The 16,668-nt window shown below is 35.8% G+C and overlaps 1 protein-coding gene across 8 annotated transcripts in view; it reads left to right on the forward strand.

Moving 5' to 3' along the window:
* Nucleotides 1-16,668, forward strand: part of SENP6 (SUMO specific peptidase 6) — a 129,280-nt gene that overhangs the window by 76,617 nt on the left and 35,995 nt on the right. For all 8 annotated transcript variants that reach the window (XM_061132034.1, XM_061132035.1, XM_061132039.1 and 5 more), the window contains 2 exons: nucleotides 7,311-7,459; nucleotides 12,321-12,708. In XM_061132034.1, coding sequence (XP_060988017.1) covers nucleotides 7,311-7,459; nucleotides 12,321-12,708 — 537 coding nt within the window. The remainder of the gene's footprint in view (nucleotides 1-7,310; nucleotides 7,460-12,320; nucleotides 12,709-16,668) is intronic.

Raw genomic sequence — 16,668 nt, forward strand, 5'->3', positions numbered from 1 at the left:
AAAGTGGCACTAGTCGTAAAAACCCACCTGCCAGTGGAGGAGATGCAAGAGTCATGGGTTTGATCCCTGGGTCAGGAAGGTCCCCTGGAGAAGAGAATGGCACCGCACTCCAGTATTCTTGCCTGGAGAATCCCACGGACAGAGGAACCTGGTGGGCTACAGCCCATGGGGTCACAAAGAGTCTCCAACTCTGCCAACCCATGCCTCCATAGGAGACCCTTCAGCACTACCGGGGAGTTTTGGTTCAGTCTTCTGTGGGGTCACTGCTCTTTTGCTCTGGATCTTGGTGTGGGCAAGGTTTTGTTTGTGCCCTCCAAGAGTGTTTCCCCCAATCCTATGGAAGTCCTATAGTCAAATCCCACTGGCCTCCAAGGTCATATTCCCTGGGGATTCCCAGTCCCTTTTCAGATCCCTAGGCTGTGAAGCCTGACGTGGAGTTGAGAACCCTCACGTTAGTGGGAGAACTTGATTTGCATTTCTCTAATAATGAGTGATGTTGAGCATCTTTTCATGTGTTTGTTAGCCATCTGTATGTCTTCTTTGGAGAAATGTCTGTTTAGTTCTTTGCCCCATTTTTTGATTGGGTCATTTATTTTTCTGGAATTGAGCTGCAGGAGTTGCTTGTATATTTTTGAGATTAATCTTTTGTCTGTTTCTTCATTTGCTATTATTTTCTCCCAATCTGAGGGCTGTCTTTTCACCTTACTTATAGTTTCCTTTGTAGTGCAAAAGCTTTTAAGTTTCATTAGAAACTTAAAAGCTAATGAAACTTAGTGGGAGAACTTGTTTGGTTTTATTGTTCTCCAGTTTGTACATCACCCACTGGCAGGTATGGGATTTGATTGTATCATGATTGCACCCCTCCCTCCTGTCTCGCTGCAGCTTCTTCTTGGTCTTTGGATGTAGGGTATCTTTTTTTGGTGGGTTCCAGCTTTCTCCTGTCAGTGGTTGTTTGACAGCTAGTTGTTATTTTGGTGTCCTTGCAGTAGGAGTACGTCCTACTCCATTGTCTTTAACCCGAAGCCTGCGTGTGTCTTTTTGAACCAGAGTTTTATCTGGATTGCTAGATCATATAGTAGTTCTAGTTTTAGTTTCTTGAGGAACTCCATACTGTTCTCCATAGTGGCTGCACCAATTTATATTCCTGCTAACAGTGTAGAAGGGTTTTCCTTTCTCCACACCCTCTCCAACATTTATTGTTGGTGGACCTTTTAATGATGGCCATTCTGACTGGTATAGGGTGATACCTCATTTAGGTTTTTTTTTTAATTGTAAAGAATATTATTTAAAATTTCTAAATTTTAGGTAACTTGCTTTGCAATATTTTACTGGTTTCTGCCATACAACAACACGAATCAGCCATAATTATACATATATCCCTTCACTCCTGAGTCTGCCTCCCCTTTTCCCATCCCACCTCTCTAATCATCGCAGAGCTCCAGACTGGGCTTCCTGTGTTATATAGCAACTTCCCGCCAAGCATCTATTTTACACATGATGGTAAATGTATGTCAGAGCTCCTTTTTCCATTCGTCCCACTGTCTCCTTCCCCCACTGTGTCCACAGGTCCATCCTCTTCATCTGCATCTCCATTCCTTCCCTGCAAATAGGTTCACCAATAGCATTTTTCTAGATTCCGTATAACTGTATTAAAATACATTTGTTTTTCTCTTTCTGACTTATTTCACTCTATATAACAGGTTCTAGGTTCATCCACCTCACTGGAACTGACACTTCTGTTTCTTTTTCAAGGCTGAGTGATGTTCTGTTGTATATATGTACCACATCTTCTTTATCCATTCATGTGTAGATGGACATCTAGGTTGCTTCCATGTCCTGGCAATTGTAAATAGCATTGCAGTGAACATTGGGGTGCATATGTCTTTTAGAATTGCAGCTTTCTCAGGGTGTATGCCCAGTGGTGGAATTGCTGGGTCATATGGTAGGTTGCTTCCCTGGTGGCTCAGACGGTAAAGCGTCTGCCTACAATGCAGGAGACCTGGGTTCGATCCCTGGATTAGGAACCTCCCCTGGAGGAAATGGTAGCCTGCTCCAGTATTCTTGCCTGGAAAATCCCATGGACTGAGGAGCCTGGTAGGCTACAGTCCATGGGGTCGTAAAGAGTAGGACACAGACTGAGCGACTTCACTTTCACATGGTAGGTTTATTCCTAGTTTTTTTTTTTTTTTTTTTTTTTAAAGCAAACTTCATGCTGTTCTTCATAATGGCTATATCCATTTACATTCCCACCAATAGTGTAGAAGGGTTTCCTTTTCTCCACATCCTTTCCAGCATTTATTGCAGATTTTTTGATAGTGGTCATTCTGACTGGTGTGAGGTGACCTCATTGTAGCTTTTGATTTGCACTTCTCTAATAATCGCTAGTAATTAGTGATGTTGAGCATCTTTTCATGCACCTGTTGGCCATTTGTATGTCTTCTTTGGAGAAATGTCTGTTTTCGTCTTCTGCCTATTTTTTGATTAGGTTGTTTGTTTTTTATGAGCTGTCTGTATATTTTGGAAATTAAGCCCTTGTTGGTCACATCATTTGCAAATAATTTCTCCCAGTTCATAGATTGTCTTGTTTGGCTGATGGTTTCTTTAGCTGTGCAAAAGCTTATTAGTTGGATTAGGTCTCATTGGTTTATTTTTTATTTTTATTTTTTGCTTTTATTTCTGTTGCTTTGGAAGACTGATCTAAGAAAACATTGGTATGATTTATGTCAGAGAATGTTCTGCTTGTTTTGTTTAGTTTTATGGTGCCCATCTTAATCTTAGTGTTTGTTTTGTGTGGTCTTGGATTAATACTCTATTCACCTTCTCATCCCTAAAAGGTGGTGGGGTAGGGGGATAGGTTTTATCTTAAGTACCTCCCTGGAATACTTTGAGGGTTTGGAGGCTGTGTCATAGTTTAGCAAAAATAACTTTCATAGTCAGTTAGCTGCTAAAACTTTCATGAGCCTCTTGTTAGGCATTTGCTGTTTTTTTTATAGTCATCAAGTTTTAAGTATTTAGCCTTTTATATTTCTGGCTATATTTGAAACTAGTTAATTTTCACATGAATTATCATAATCTTCTTAGTTGTTTTTACCTTTCCATAGATAAAGCTTCATCTTAAAACTTCTAAATACATCATTCTTTGTGTTTCTCTTTCTTTTGGTACCCTATAATCTTGCTTTAGGGAGGGGTCAGATTTTAAAATTGTTTTCCTCTATTGTCTTTTTTTGGGTGCCAAAATCTGTTTTCTTAACAATTAATGAAAATCTTTGAAATCATTTTGTAATAACAGTGATACAGAAGAGTTTCCATATTACAGATATAATCCAGCTGAAAAAGGATACTTCATGGGAAATAGATGGGGAAACAGTGGCTGACTTTATTTTTTTGGGCTCCAAAATCACTGCAGTTGGTGATTGTAGCCATGAAATTAAAAGACACTTACTCCTTGGAAGGAAAGTTATAACCAACCTAGACAGCATATTTAAAAGCAGAGACAATACTTTGCCAACAAAGGTCCATGTAGTCAAGGCTATGGTTTTTCCAGTAGTCATGTATGGATGTGAGAGTTGGACGGTGAAGAAAGCTGAGCGCCGAAGAATTGATGCTTTTGAACTGTGGTGTTGGAGAAGACTCTTGAGAGTCGCTTGGACTGCAAGGAGATCCAACCAGTCCATCCTAAAGGATATGAGTCCTGGGTGTTCATTGGAAGGACTGCTGCTGAAGCTGAAACTCCAATACTTTGGCTACCTTGTGTGAAGAGTTGACTCATTGGAAAAGACCCTAACGCTGGGAAGGATTGGGGGCAGGAGGAGAGGGGGACGACAGAGGATGAGATGGTTGGATGTCATCACCGACTCAATGGACATGGGTTTGGGTAGACTCCGGGAGTTGGTGATGGTCAGGGAGGCCTGTCGTGCTGCAATTCATGGGGTCGAAAGAGTCGGACACGACTGAGCGACTGAACTGAACTGAATATAGATATAAGCTATTGTAAAATAAGCTTTGGGGGAACATATGAACATTAGGTGTTCAATGTGAATGAACTACTTACATTTCCAGGCAAGGAAATTATTGATTGCTAGCACATTATTTAATTGGTCCCATGAAATGATTGCAGGATTGGGCTTGCTAGGCCATAAATGAGGATTAAGTACAATGTTGAAGGCAATATTTTAAATGCCATCTTAGGGTGTAAATCTTTAAGTTGGGAAAGCATTTCTTTTTTGTCTTATTTGTCAGAATTAGTTTCTCCAGAATTAATTTTCTCAAGAGTAATTAGTGAGCCAATTCATAGTACTGAATTATTTAACATTAGCTCTTTGGGTACTTTGTATATTGGTTCTAGGTTTCTCTTTTGGTATGTGTGCGTGTGTTTAGTTATCTGTTTTATATATAGTAGTGTATATTTGTCAAGAAGAAGGAACCCATCTACCTTATTGGTAGGAATGTAAATTGGTACAGCCACTGTGGAGAACAGTATGGAGCTTCCCTAAAAATCCAAAAACAGAACTCCCATAAGATCTATCTATCTCACTCCTGAGCATATACCCAGAGAAAACCACAATTCGAAAAGATACTTGCACCCCAGTGTTCATTGCAGCACTACCAGCAATAGCCAGAGCATTGTAATAGCCAGAGCAGCAATAGCTAGAGCATTGTAATAGCAATAGCCAGGAAGCAACCTAAATGCCCATTGATAGAGGAATGGATAAAGAAGATGTGGTACATATATCCACTGTTTTTCTCTATTATCAATAAAAATTTTTCTGTTTCTTTCAGGGCTTGGGCCACTTTTTTCTCCCTTGTTAATTGTGGTAGAGAAAAATGTGACTTAGGCATGATGAGATAGCTGAAGTGAACAGAAGAGTGTGATGATATGATCTGGATTGAAATGATAATAGTTTTTAAAATGTCATTCTCTAAGTAGGGTCTGGCAGGAAAACGATATAGACATCTTTGAGCAAAATGATTTGCAAAGATTTTGTAGGGATTACAAATATCCCTAAAATATGTTTAAAAGGAAAAAGCTTTTTTGTGTACATACAAAAATTTAATTAGTAAGACCAAAAAAAGTTGGAGGAGAAAAAAAATCCCATGTTTTAAGACAGCTGTCTCTGTAAGTTAAATTATGCCAGTAATCGGTTGTGTATTCCAGAATACTGTATATTTTCTGAATTCCATATCTTGTCTGCCTTCTTTTTTTTTACTTAGTGCCACATTCTAGTCCTTCAGTACTCATTTGTATGGAAACTTCTTTTTAGATCTAATCCAATCCATTTAACACCATACCAATGTTAGCCTTCATAGGAATGTAACTAACAAACACCTGCATACTCTGGCTGGAGCAGCTGCTCCGTAACCTCAGGTGTTCTTGGGAACAGCTTTTCCTTCCTCTCCCTGGCTGAGTCCTGATATATCTAGATCTGTTACTAAAACTTATGTCATATGATGTTTTGTAATGTGATTCATTAATCCAGTAAACATTTTTTGAGCCCTTGCCTTGTGCAGTTTCTAAACACTGAGAAAACATGTGAGTAAAACATTATTTCTACTTTTTCAGAGCTGACAGTATAATGGAGGAATCAGATCAGTGTAAATAATTAGCAGAGAATAAAATGAGTACTAACAGAAGTATGGATAAAGTGCTGTGGAAGCTCTGAGGATGTGCTTCATCGTGCATAGTGTGGGCCAGAGGCAGCTTCTTAATGAAGAATAGTTTGACTTTACTAGATAAATAGGGAGGACTTTGCTTGTAAAGAGAGTAACATATGTATGAAGGTGAGAAAGAAAATACCCTGGAGAAATGCACTTCTTTGAGGTATAGTGTTTTGTTTGTTTGTTTGTTTTTAATTAAGACTGGAATATACAAACTTCACCTTGCCAAGATTTGGGGTTTAGACTTTTTTCCTAAGCTACTGAAATTATTGAAAGATTTTCGGCATTAGGGAGAAGGAAATGTCATCCCACTCCAGTATTCTTGCCTGGAAAATCCCATGGACAGAGAAGCCTGGTAGGCTACAGTCTTTGGGGTCACAAAGAGTCAGATATGACTGCGTGACTAACACTTTAAACATTAGAATGATTAGATCATTTGAAAGATCACTTTGGCAGTCCTGGAGAGTGATTTGAAGCAAATGAAATTGGAATGAGGGAGATCAACTTAGACAGGAGTTACGCATCTGAAATACAGTGGCAATGGAGTTGGAGAGGAAGGAATGAGTTTAGGACCCTTGACTGTAGTAGAATTCCCTTGACTGTGAGGAAGGACTCACTGGGGCAAGTCAGCGATTACTTAGATTTCTAGCTTCGGTGTCCAGGAAAATAAAGGTATTCTGACTAAGCAAATGATGAGGAGGTAGAACTCTGTGATTGCACCAAGCAACAATAATTGCATGGGTTTTGTATACCAAATTTTTTGTATACCAGTTTTGTATACCAAATTCAGAAATATTAGATATTTTTATGTGTAGAAAGTCTCCATATTTTTTTTAAAAAAGAGGATGTTAAAGATAGGAAAATGGAAATATTTAACATACTTGGGATTATGCAGGTAGAACATTTTTGTTTTAGATTTATTAACTTTTAATGCCTTTTTATTTTATTTTTAGTTGGAGGATAATTGCTTTACAATGTTGTATTGGTTTCTGCCATACAACAACGAGAATTAGTCATCAGCGTAGGTTCATTAACTTTTGCTTTAGATACATGTTCAGTTTTCTTTGCTGATGAAGTCAAATTGTAGTGAGTTTTAAATTGTTCTGTTTGGAATTTGTGAAATCATTTAAAAACTCTAATTATGAATTAATTAGAAATGAAAACGATTGACTTTACAATGAAAAATAATGAAAATTTTCTTTTGCGTGTCTTGAATTTAAAAAGCCATTAAATTGAGAATTACTTTCCTTTATTGAAACAGTTGTACCCCACATTTGAATTCATGTTTTTCTCATTACTGATCTGAGAACAGTAACGTAGGAAAAAGAAACGTGTGTGTGCGTGATTCAGTGCAGAGGTGCTCTGTTGCCCTAGTAGCACAGAACAAGCTGAAGAGAATATTGGTACACTTGGTGAAAATGGTCCACAATAGAGTGGGTGGAAAGAGATCCTGGTGAAGGACAGACAAGAGCAACAAGGAGATGGCTACTGACTCTGGCCTAAAGTTCTATTTTTCTCTATTGTACATATTGACACATTAGTTTCTTTTAGCTAAAACATAATTTGATAATATGAGTTAGTATTTTTTTATAGCAAAAATGAGAAATTTATTAAGTTTAATTTTAGTACTTTCCCCCCATTTTTTTTTTTTTTAGATCGTATAATGAAAAAAACAGAAGAGTCTGAATCACACCTGGAGTCTGAAATTAAAAGGAAAGTTGCACAGAAACGTCACAGTAGTACATATCAGTCTACCCCACCTTCTCCGTCTCCTGCTTCCAAAAAATGTTTAACTGATTTAGAGGTGGGTAGAGAAATTATTCTTTGTTGCTAATCAGTTGGTATTTTTATTAATACTATTCTTAGTACTTATTAAATTCTGGTGATCTTTTCAAATAGGACCGGAAGAGAACTAGAAAAGGTTACTTCGGCAAACTTTTCTGCCTTCATTAGATCATTTTTCAATTGTCACAAGTCCAGAATATGTATCTTTCTGAAAAGGCGTGTGAATACTTCCCTACAACATACTTCACATAATTGCTCTCAGTCAGAGTTTTTAAAAAAAATTCTCATGTATAACCAGAGTACAACTGTCAAAAATGTTTATTTAACATGGATCCAGAATGATCATCTAATGCACAAACTCTATTCACATTTTCTCTAAGCGTGTCCTTTATGGAAACAGGATACAGTTCAGGATCATGTTACATTGAGTTGTGGCGATCTTCAGTCTTCTTGAATCTGGAATAATTTCTTGATGTTCTTTTGTCATTCATGACCTTGATATTTGTAAGAAATATAGGCCACTTATTTTGTATCTCAAGTTGAATTTGTCTGCATGTTCTTCATGATTTATACATTTTTCAAGATTCCTCAGAGGTGATGCTATGATCATATTGCATCATATCCAGAGGTATATAATGTTGATTTTTACATTATTGCTGATACTAACTTTTATCTTGTTTAAGATGTACTCTTCTAGATTTTTCCAGGTATTTTAGTAGGTGTTTTTAGTAGATATTGCTGGGTACTCAGTCACTCATTTCATGTCTGACTCTGTGACTCTATGGACTGTAGCCCACCAGGCTTCTCAGTCCATGGAATTTTCCAGGCAAAAATACTGGAGCAAGTTGCCATTTCTTACTCTAGGGAATCTTCCCGACCCAGGGATCTAACTTGCGTCTCCTGCATTGGCAAGCGGATTCTTTACCACTGAGCCACCTGGGAGGTCCCTAGTATTTCTATACTTACTTGTTAATAAGAGTTTTTTCTTATCCCACATTTACTTACATAGTTTCTATTTTTATCAGCATGGAGACATAGATTCTTGTTTTTCTCAGAAAGGTTATTCTCCACAACTGTCATTATTTATTTTGATGTTCAAATTGCTCTAGATTTGGCCCATGGAGAGTTCTTCAAGTTGGCTGCTGTTTTCTTTTTGATGTATCCCCATCATTATTTGAGTACCTGCTTTCTGGTTTAACCAGGTGGTCTAGATTTCTTTGTATTTCTCTGTACCAGCTCTGTAGTCATGCATTTCCCCAAGGAGCCATTGTTTGTATAAGTGGAAGGAAAATATTTGGGCAGTAGTTGTGCTCGTTGCTACTGGATGTCAAATTTGTAGGCCCACTCAGCAGACTGAACTAGGAATATTTGTGTATGTTTGTATTAATATTTAGTATGTATTAAAATTCATGAGTTTACATTGATAACTCCAATTCTAGTCCAGCACCACGGTGTTTATTTTAGCCTTTTGTGCTTTGCATGTTTTTGTAACTCCCTTCTCTGACTAAGAAACCTGTCTTCCATTATCTCCAGTGTATTTACTTATTTGCTCAGTTGATTTTTCTGTGACCAGTCTTCTGGCATGCAAGCCTAAGGTTGGCTTGGGCTATACTGTCATCACCCACACTGATGGGCCCTTTGCTGAATCCCTGGAAAGGAGGAGAAAAGAAGAAAGCTTCTTCCCACACACACACCATCCTTCCCTCCCTAGGCATGCCAGCTAAAAGCCTCAGAAGTTTTTTTTTTAACATCGTAAATATATTTTCTTTCTTTTTACTCTTTACTTCTGTGCCACTTATTCTTTTCTTAGTGGAGATAAAGAATAGATTATAGCCATCCTCTATGTAATTTTAAATTTTTGAACAAGATTAGTGGTTTTTCTTTCCATGTATAGTGTGTGAAATTTCACATTACATATTGCTTGTAAGAAAACAAAGTCTTTGGTATTTAATGAGATTATAACAGGTTCAGAATGTTTACAAAATATGACATTGTCTCAGTGGTGTCTCATCAAAGACACGCTTATTCTTATTAAGTATACAGGTTATTATTAATGTGTATAGACTGGCAGATAATATGTGATAATGAGATTTGGATTTATTTTAAAGTGTTCCATTGACCAAAGAGGGCGGAAATGAAACTTTAATTAATCTTTGTTTTCTGAAAGAATTTATATTTAACATAATACTGTTAAGAAAATTTGCTACTTTGCTAAAAATAATTGAATAATGTTGAGATTCTAGTTTTTAGATCACTAGGTTGATATAATTCTTAATCTCTAGTTTTTATCATGAAAAGTGTAATACCATGTTTGGTTAAGCTGATCTACATTTTGTTCCTGATTGCTGCAAACAGTTCTAAGATATGTGTTTCTTAGCCTATGGATGGCATATGATAATAGCTCATGGTATAATTCCTTCTATATTTTAATATTAAAATTTTTAATAGTAGGGAAGTGCTTTTTCTGTTTCAGTATCAATTTTATAAACACAAATATGTGAAAGTATTGTTTTTCCATAGGGTTCTTTTTATTGAAATATATCCTTTATTATAGACACTAAAGTATTGGAGCCAGTCTGAACCCAGCTTGATGATATCCTTGATTCTTTTTAATAAAAGACAGAATTAGCTTACATAGAGCTGGCTCCCGCTGTGACAAATAAGGGTCTAGTTTTCACATAAATAGATGTGTTTAAAACCTAGCTAGTGGTAACGATAACCCTATATGCAAAACAGAAAAAGAGACACAGATGTACAGAACAGACTTTTAGACTCTGTGGGAGAAGGCGAGGGTGGGATGTTCAGAGAGAACAGCATTGAAACAAGTATACTATCAAGGGTGAAAGAGATCACTAGCCCAGGTTGGATGCATGAGACAAGTGCTCAGGGCTGGTTCACTGGGAAGACCCAGAGGGATGGGATCGGGAGGGAGGCGGGAGTGGGGATCGGGATGGGGAACACATGTAAATCCATGGCTGATTCATGTCAATGTATGGCAAAAACCACTACAATATTGTAAAGTAATTAGCCTCCAACTAATAAAAAAAAATGGAAGAAAAAAAAAGAGAGGGGGAAAAAAAAACCTAGCTAGATGTGGAGATCCAACTATGCTTATCATGAAAATGAGGGGGTTTAGATTTTTTTTTTAAAGGGGTTTAGCTATTTCATCACAGGGTAGTATGCAGGTAGGGACTGCTCCTTTGTACCTAACCAGTTGTTCACACAACTTACCTATGCATTCAAAATAGCATGATTGAATTATTTATGTCCTGGCAGAGGGGAAAAAGTACAATCTCCATAAGATTGTATCCTGATATCCTACCTATTAAGTTTAACTTTGCCCTGGTTGGTTTTCATTGCTGTGTGTTATTTGGGTAACAGATTCCATTCCTTTTTGTTATCTGGGCTAGACCCTCAAATAGGTAACATGGTATAATGGAACAGCTTTGTCATGGTCAGTTGGGCAAAGTTAGCGATTTCTCTGTCAGTTTTTTCATCTTTACAGCAAACAGGTAAGTCTAGAGTAGTAGTCTTTATAGGCCGTTTTTGCTTGTGTACATATTTTTGAGTCATAAATTTACATAAAATAAAAATGCATAGAACTTAAGCATTCAGTTTGGTGAATTTTGAAATGTAATTCTACACATTTAATCATTTATAATTACCACCTACCTGTTGGTCCTGCAACTACTTGATGTCTTCTGTCACCTAAAAGAATTTTAAGCGATTATATTATTCTCTTATGTATTCTTAAGTTGACATTGAGCATTTTTCATCCTGAATTTAAGAGGTCACACAGGATGTAATAGTTGACATAGTGAAAGGAGTAACTTTTTAAAATAGAATAGTTAAATCAGTTTCCTCATATATGGATCTGGGCACATCCAAATTAATAATATACACTTGTTAATAGTCTATAATTGATTAAAGCCATATATTTTATACAAAGTTTGATGAATAGTTATTTGATGTAAAAGCAAAATTGTTGGAAGTGCATCTTTTAATTAGAGACAGACTATTTTTCTCAATTATTTTATATATCCCTGGATGAATATTATGTTACATATTGAAACTGGATTCAGCATCTGTTCATGTTTTCCTTCTTATAGATGTAAGTGCTGAAGAACCTTGTTCACATAAATAGGCACATGAGTATGGAAAGAGTTTTATTACAGTAATATCACCAAATACCTTGAACTCCTTCTACATTATAGGCTTCAAAATCATATAATACTCTACTGTCAAAAAATCTTTTTTTAATGGTATCATAATTGTAAGAGGCCTAGATTGGGCCTTCCTTGAATTATTTTTGTACTGATAATTTAGAATAAATTATCTTGTAAAAGATTGTCTTAACCAGAACTTAGAGTCAATTCATTTTTCCAACATGTAACATTATCTTGCAGTTTGGTTTGGTGATTTTTATACCTTGGGGGCATGCACCATTTTAATATTTCAAATGGAAGATGGGTTTAGGATTCTTTTTTTTTTTTTAAGTATGAGAAGAACAGTTGTGGCAGGTGGTACTTTGACATAAGCATAATCAGAGCAGTTTTTGGAAGGGTTATATGTGTGAATTGAAGATCTAAATATTGATTACCTTAAGATTATTTATGCCCTGTATGCCTTAGAAAACCTTTATGTATCCCTTGAGGAATATACATAGTCTGATTGAAGCCTGCTGGACTGGACGGTTTCGAAAGTCTCTCCCAGCACTGTGATGCTAAATCCCAAGGAACATTCAAGATTTTGTGGTAGCCATAGCGATGGTGATGAGACATAGGAGATTAATTTTGAGATTATTGTTGTTTTTTTTCCATGATGTTGACATAAAATGCCAGTCTTTTTTTTTTTCTTCTGTCTTTCTTTTGGATTTTAAGGTTTCTAAACAGTGTGGATATTGTCCAAAATGTGGGAAAGAAAAAGAAAATCAGACCAAATGCCAAAGTTGTGGTATTCATTTTCCTAAGGATTTGCAGAGAAATTGCAGACAAGCTGTAACTTTGAATGACTCTGCTGGATTATCATTAAGAACATCAATTCATCAGAATTCTGGAGGACAGAAGTTACAAAACACAATATTACCAGCCAAGAAGTTTTATGGCAACAGTGTCGAAGAGATTCCAATTGATCTTATTGTGAATTGTGATGAGAGGAGACAGAATTGTTTACATACTAATGGGAAAGTCATTTTATCTAGGGCAAAAGTAGCCAAAATCACAAACCTGAAAGAAAGGAAAACAAGCCTGTCAGACCTAAATGATCCAAGTAAGTATTTTACTCTCTTTAGTATTGCTTATATCAGTCTAATATTTTTCACATATATTTTTAATGTGAGTATGAGCATATTTCTGAAGTGTAGTTTTAAAAGGTTTTTTGTATCAGTTATATGACATGCTTTTTGGGGGATTATTAAAACTGCCGATGTAATTGAAAAATAATAACTGACTTTGTCCTTACCCTATCCATTTTAAGTAGTTAAAAAAAGAGCATAGATCTTGGCCCTAGTCTTAGGTCAGTTGCCAGTTAGGACTGACTTTCTAACTTTGACCCAGTTACTTAATCTCTCTGAACTCTAAGTGGATATATTTCCTGCATGATAGTGTTCTTGGGGGAGTAAATTTAAAAATAAATTTAAAAAAGTGCCTAGTATAGCTCAATAAAGCATTTGACAAAAGAAAGGACTGTGAAAATTCATTCCCTTACTACTATTGTTCCTCCTCTAAATCCTTTTCCTGTCTTTAGTCACATATACACATGTGTATGTATATGAAATGCAGTCCTTTTTGTAATAAATAGCATAAGATTGGAAACAGTCATAGACTGATTGAATAAACTTTAGGTAGCTATAAGGGGGAAAACTTAATATTGTATAGAATGATTTTTAAGCTATTTTATCAAATGAATAAAGCAAGGTACAAATCAGAGTTTATAGTATGCTACTCTTTATTTGTGATGGGTAGGAGAATTTATATACCTTGTTGGTGGCTTGAACTCACAGAATTATCTCAAATTAATTTAAATTAAAATAATATTGTGGCTGTACATCCTTAATGTTTAAACAAAACTCCAGAGAAATCCTAACTGGATTCAGTAATTTTATTAATAATAATATTGCTGTTTTTAAGTACATATTGATAAAACAAGCCAGCAATTATATTACTGTCTCCAAAAACCTTGGAGAAAAGGAATACAAAAGCAAAACCAAAGAAGTAAAAATAACTAACTTTGTATTTGAATTGGAGATAATACTGGATCTTATTATATATCAATATTTTCTATTGAATAGAAAGTATTTCTTAGCTTTACCCATAAAATATGCCTGGAAACAGTAAGCAAACTTTGTATAAAAACAAGTTTAGTTCCCGTATCCCATATCCGTGTTTCTGAATATCATTTTCCACTAAAAATAATCAGAGCTCTTCAGAGAAATGGCTGACTCTGGATCTGGAACACAAATGTATCAGATAAATCTCAATCATTGAGTTGTATCAGGAAGCGTGGAAACAGTCACAAACAACAGTCATGTCAGAAGCACATAGCTAAAATGAAAAGGCTCCTCTCAGTGACCAAGACTGAATATGCTTGGGCCACAAAAAGAACCATGACTACTATGTATTGAAATATGTTAAATATATCATAATTAGTTCATAATGATAACTGCCTACTCTCTCACAGAGCGAAAAGCTCCACCTTATAAAAGGGATAAAATCAAGAAGTTTTTCAACCTCAAAAATATATCAAGTCCTATTTTAATTCAATGTGAGAAACCTTAACCTATACCAGTATAGTAGGTTATTTTCCAAAAGAGCTTGATTTGTAAAGGAATTTCTGTATGATAGCTGTCAAGCCAACACTGTGTTATGATGTTATGAGAATGTCTATATTGAATATGAATATTTTATGATACATTTTAGTGTTATACCAGTGCAATATTAAATATGTTAATATCATTTGACTCTTTCCTAATGGTGAGGTTGTTATGTAAAATTTTAACGTAAGATATCAATAGAACTCTATCACTTATCAGGCAATTAGTGGATATTATACTGAACCAGACTTCCATCTTGGAATGATGGCATGACTCAGCATGCTGAGATTTCCAGGATGAGGGGAACTGGAAGTTAGTAAGACTGAGTTGGTAAGTAACAAAAACGAAGTGAATCTATGTGATTTTGAGGTACCTTAAGCAGTTTGCTGTCTATAGCTTAACCTAGAATCATATCAACTATGAATTAAAACCATAAAGCATAAATTTGTTTCCCTCCCCTCCAGAAGAATTAAAAACCATATTTCTCAGTAACGTATATGGAAAAAATGTTTTCTGTTTTCAGATATTTATTACATGCTTGTTGGTCCTGCTTTGTGATAAAAGTTTATGTACTAACCAGTTTAGTTTGGTTTTTACAATCCTGTGAAGTAGTTACTAATGCAACCCTATTCTGTAAATGAGGCAATCTATGCTTAAGGCTTCTCATTGTTATGTACATATGAGCTGTTGGAGTTTAGATTTTTTTTTTTTTTATGATTTTTCTGGTTTCAAAGTCTCTTTTGTTTATATACTTTATCATTCTTAAATTTGTGTTCTTATTAAAATGATTTATTATTATGAAGCTTTTGCCCTGTCCTTGGTGGTCAAATAACAAATAAAATGTACAACGTCTCAAGTAGTGATAAATTCTGTGTAGAAAAGTGAAGCAGTTCTGGGAAATAGAGAGTGACAAGTGTCACAGTGAAGAAGCTTGCAGTTTTAGATCATAGAATTTTCGATAGGTAGGTGGAAAAGTTACTTGATAAAGAAACTTTTGAACACTGCCTGGAATGAGGTGAGAAAGAAGATAGCCTGATTTCTATGGGAACAAGTTTGGAATGTAAATGCAAAGACCTGTATTAGTCTGCTTAGGTTGCCATAACAGAATACCACAGACTGAGTGGGCTTAAATTTATTCTGTTGCAGTTCTGGATGCTGAAAGTCCAAGATTAAGTTGCCATCAGGATTAAGTTGCCATCTGGTGGAGGCCTCTCTTGCAGGCTTGCAGACAGCCACCTTCTTGCTCTGTCTTTGCATGCTCTTCCTTTTTGCTTGCACAGAGAAGGAGAAAGATCTCTGGCATCTCTTTTTCCTGTGACACCAGTCCTATCAGATGAAAGCTTCACCTTTAAGACCATGCAACCTTTATTATCTCTCTATAGGCCCTGTTTCCACAAAAAGCCACATTGGGGATTAGGGCTTCAGTATATGGATTTTAAAAGGACAGAATTTAGTTCATAGCAGACTCTGATGCAGAATCTTAGGTATATACTTAGGTAGAATATATTCCATGTTTTATAGAGAATTAAAGCAGTTATAAGAACAGCTCTTTAACTATTATTATCTTTACATACTCTCTCCCTATTTGCTTTGTAATTATGGTGACATTGAGCACAACCCTCGTTTACTTTAATAAAACAAGAACTATGTAGTATAGTTCTATCTGTTGCAGCATTGGAGCTTTAAAATAAGTTTTTGATAGAGCAGATACAGAAGTTTTAATGTTCCTGAGGCACAAAAAAAATGACTAGATTGAACCTAGGCTTACTGTTGAATATGTGCTTCTGTGTGCTTCTTCATAAACAATATAAGCAGTACATGAATTTTTCTAAAGCTTTTATACGTCAGGTACTATGTTAATAAATCTTTTGCATATTAAATCATTTGTTCCTAAGACTTTGTTGTCCCCTGTATCACAGAGGAGAAACTGAGGCAAATGACTAGTGAGTGGCAAGACCCTAACTTTCAAGTGTGTGTAAATGACTTGAAAACTAGGGTCTTGGGCCTTATAATCTGGCCTGTTATATTTTCTGTTAATAAAATATCATTTCTGAAAAACAACTTTAGCATTTGTTTTGAGACTGGATAGCAAAATTAAAAAGATGAATGGTATGATGCTGGGGGTGATCCCTCTCTGAGACTTGTTATATGACTCAAATAATAACTAAGCATTTATGTGTATGATATATGATAGGGGAAAACAGATTTGTTGCTACACGTTTTTACAGTCTTCAACACATGACTTTCTTTGCCACATAGTATTTTGGATGCTGGGAATATAGCAGTAAACAAGGCAATATTCTTGTTCTTTATACTTTATTTTAGTGGGGAGAGACAAATGAGTGAGTGTACATCCACAGCAAAAGACAACAGAAATTTAAATCAGTTGATGTGAATAAAGAAAGTATCTGTGTGCT

This window comes from Dama dama, chromosome 28 (genome assembly GCF_033118175.1).
Source record: "Dama dama isolate Ldn47 chromosome 28, ASM3311817v1, whole genome shotgun sequence".
Lineage (NCBI taxonomy): Eukaryota > Metazoa > Chordata > Mammalia > Artiodactyla > Cervidae > Dama > Dama dama.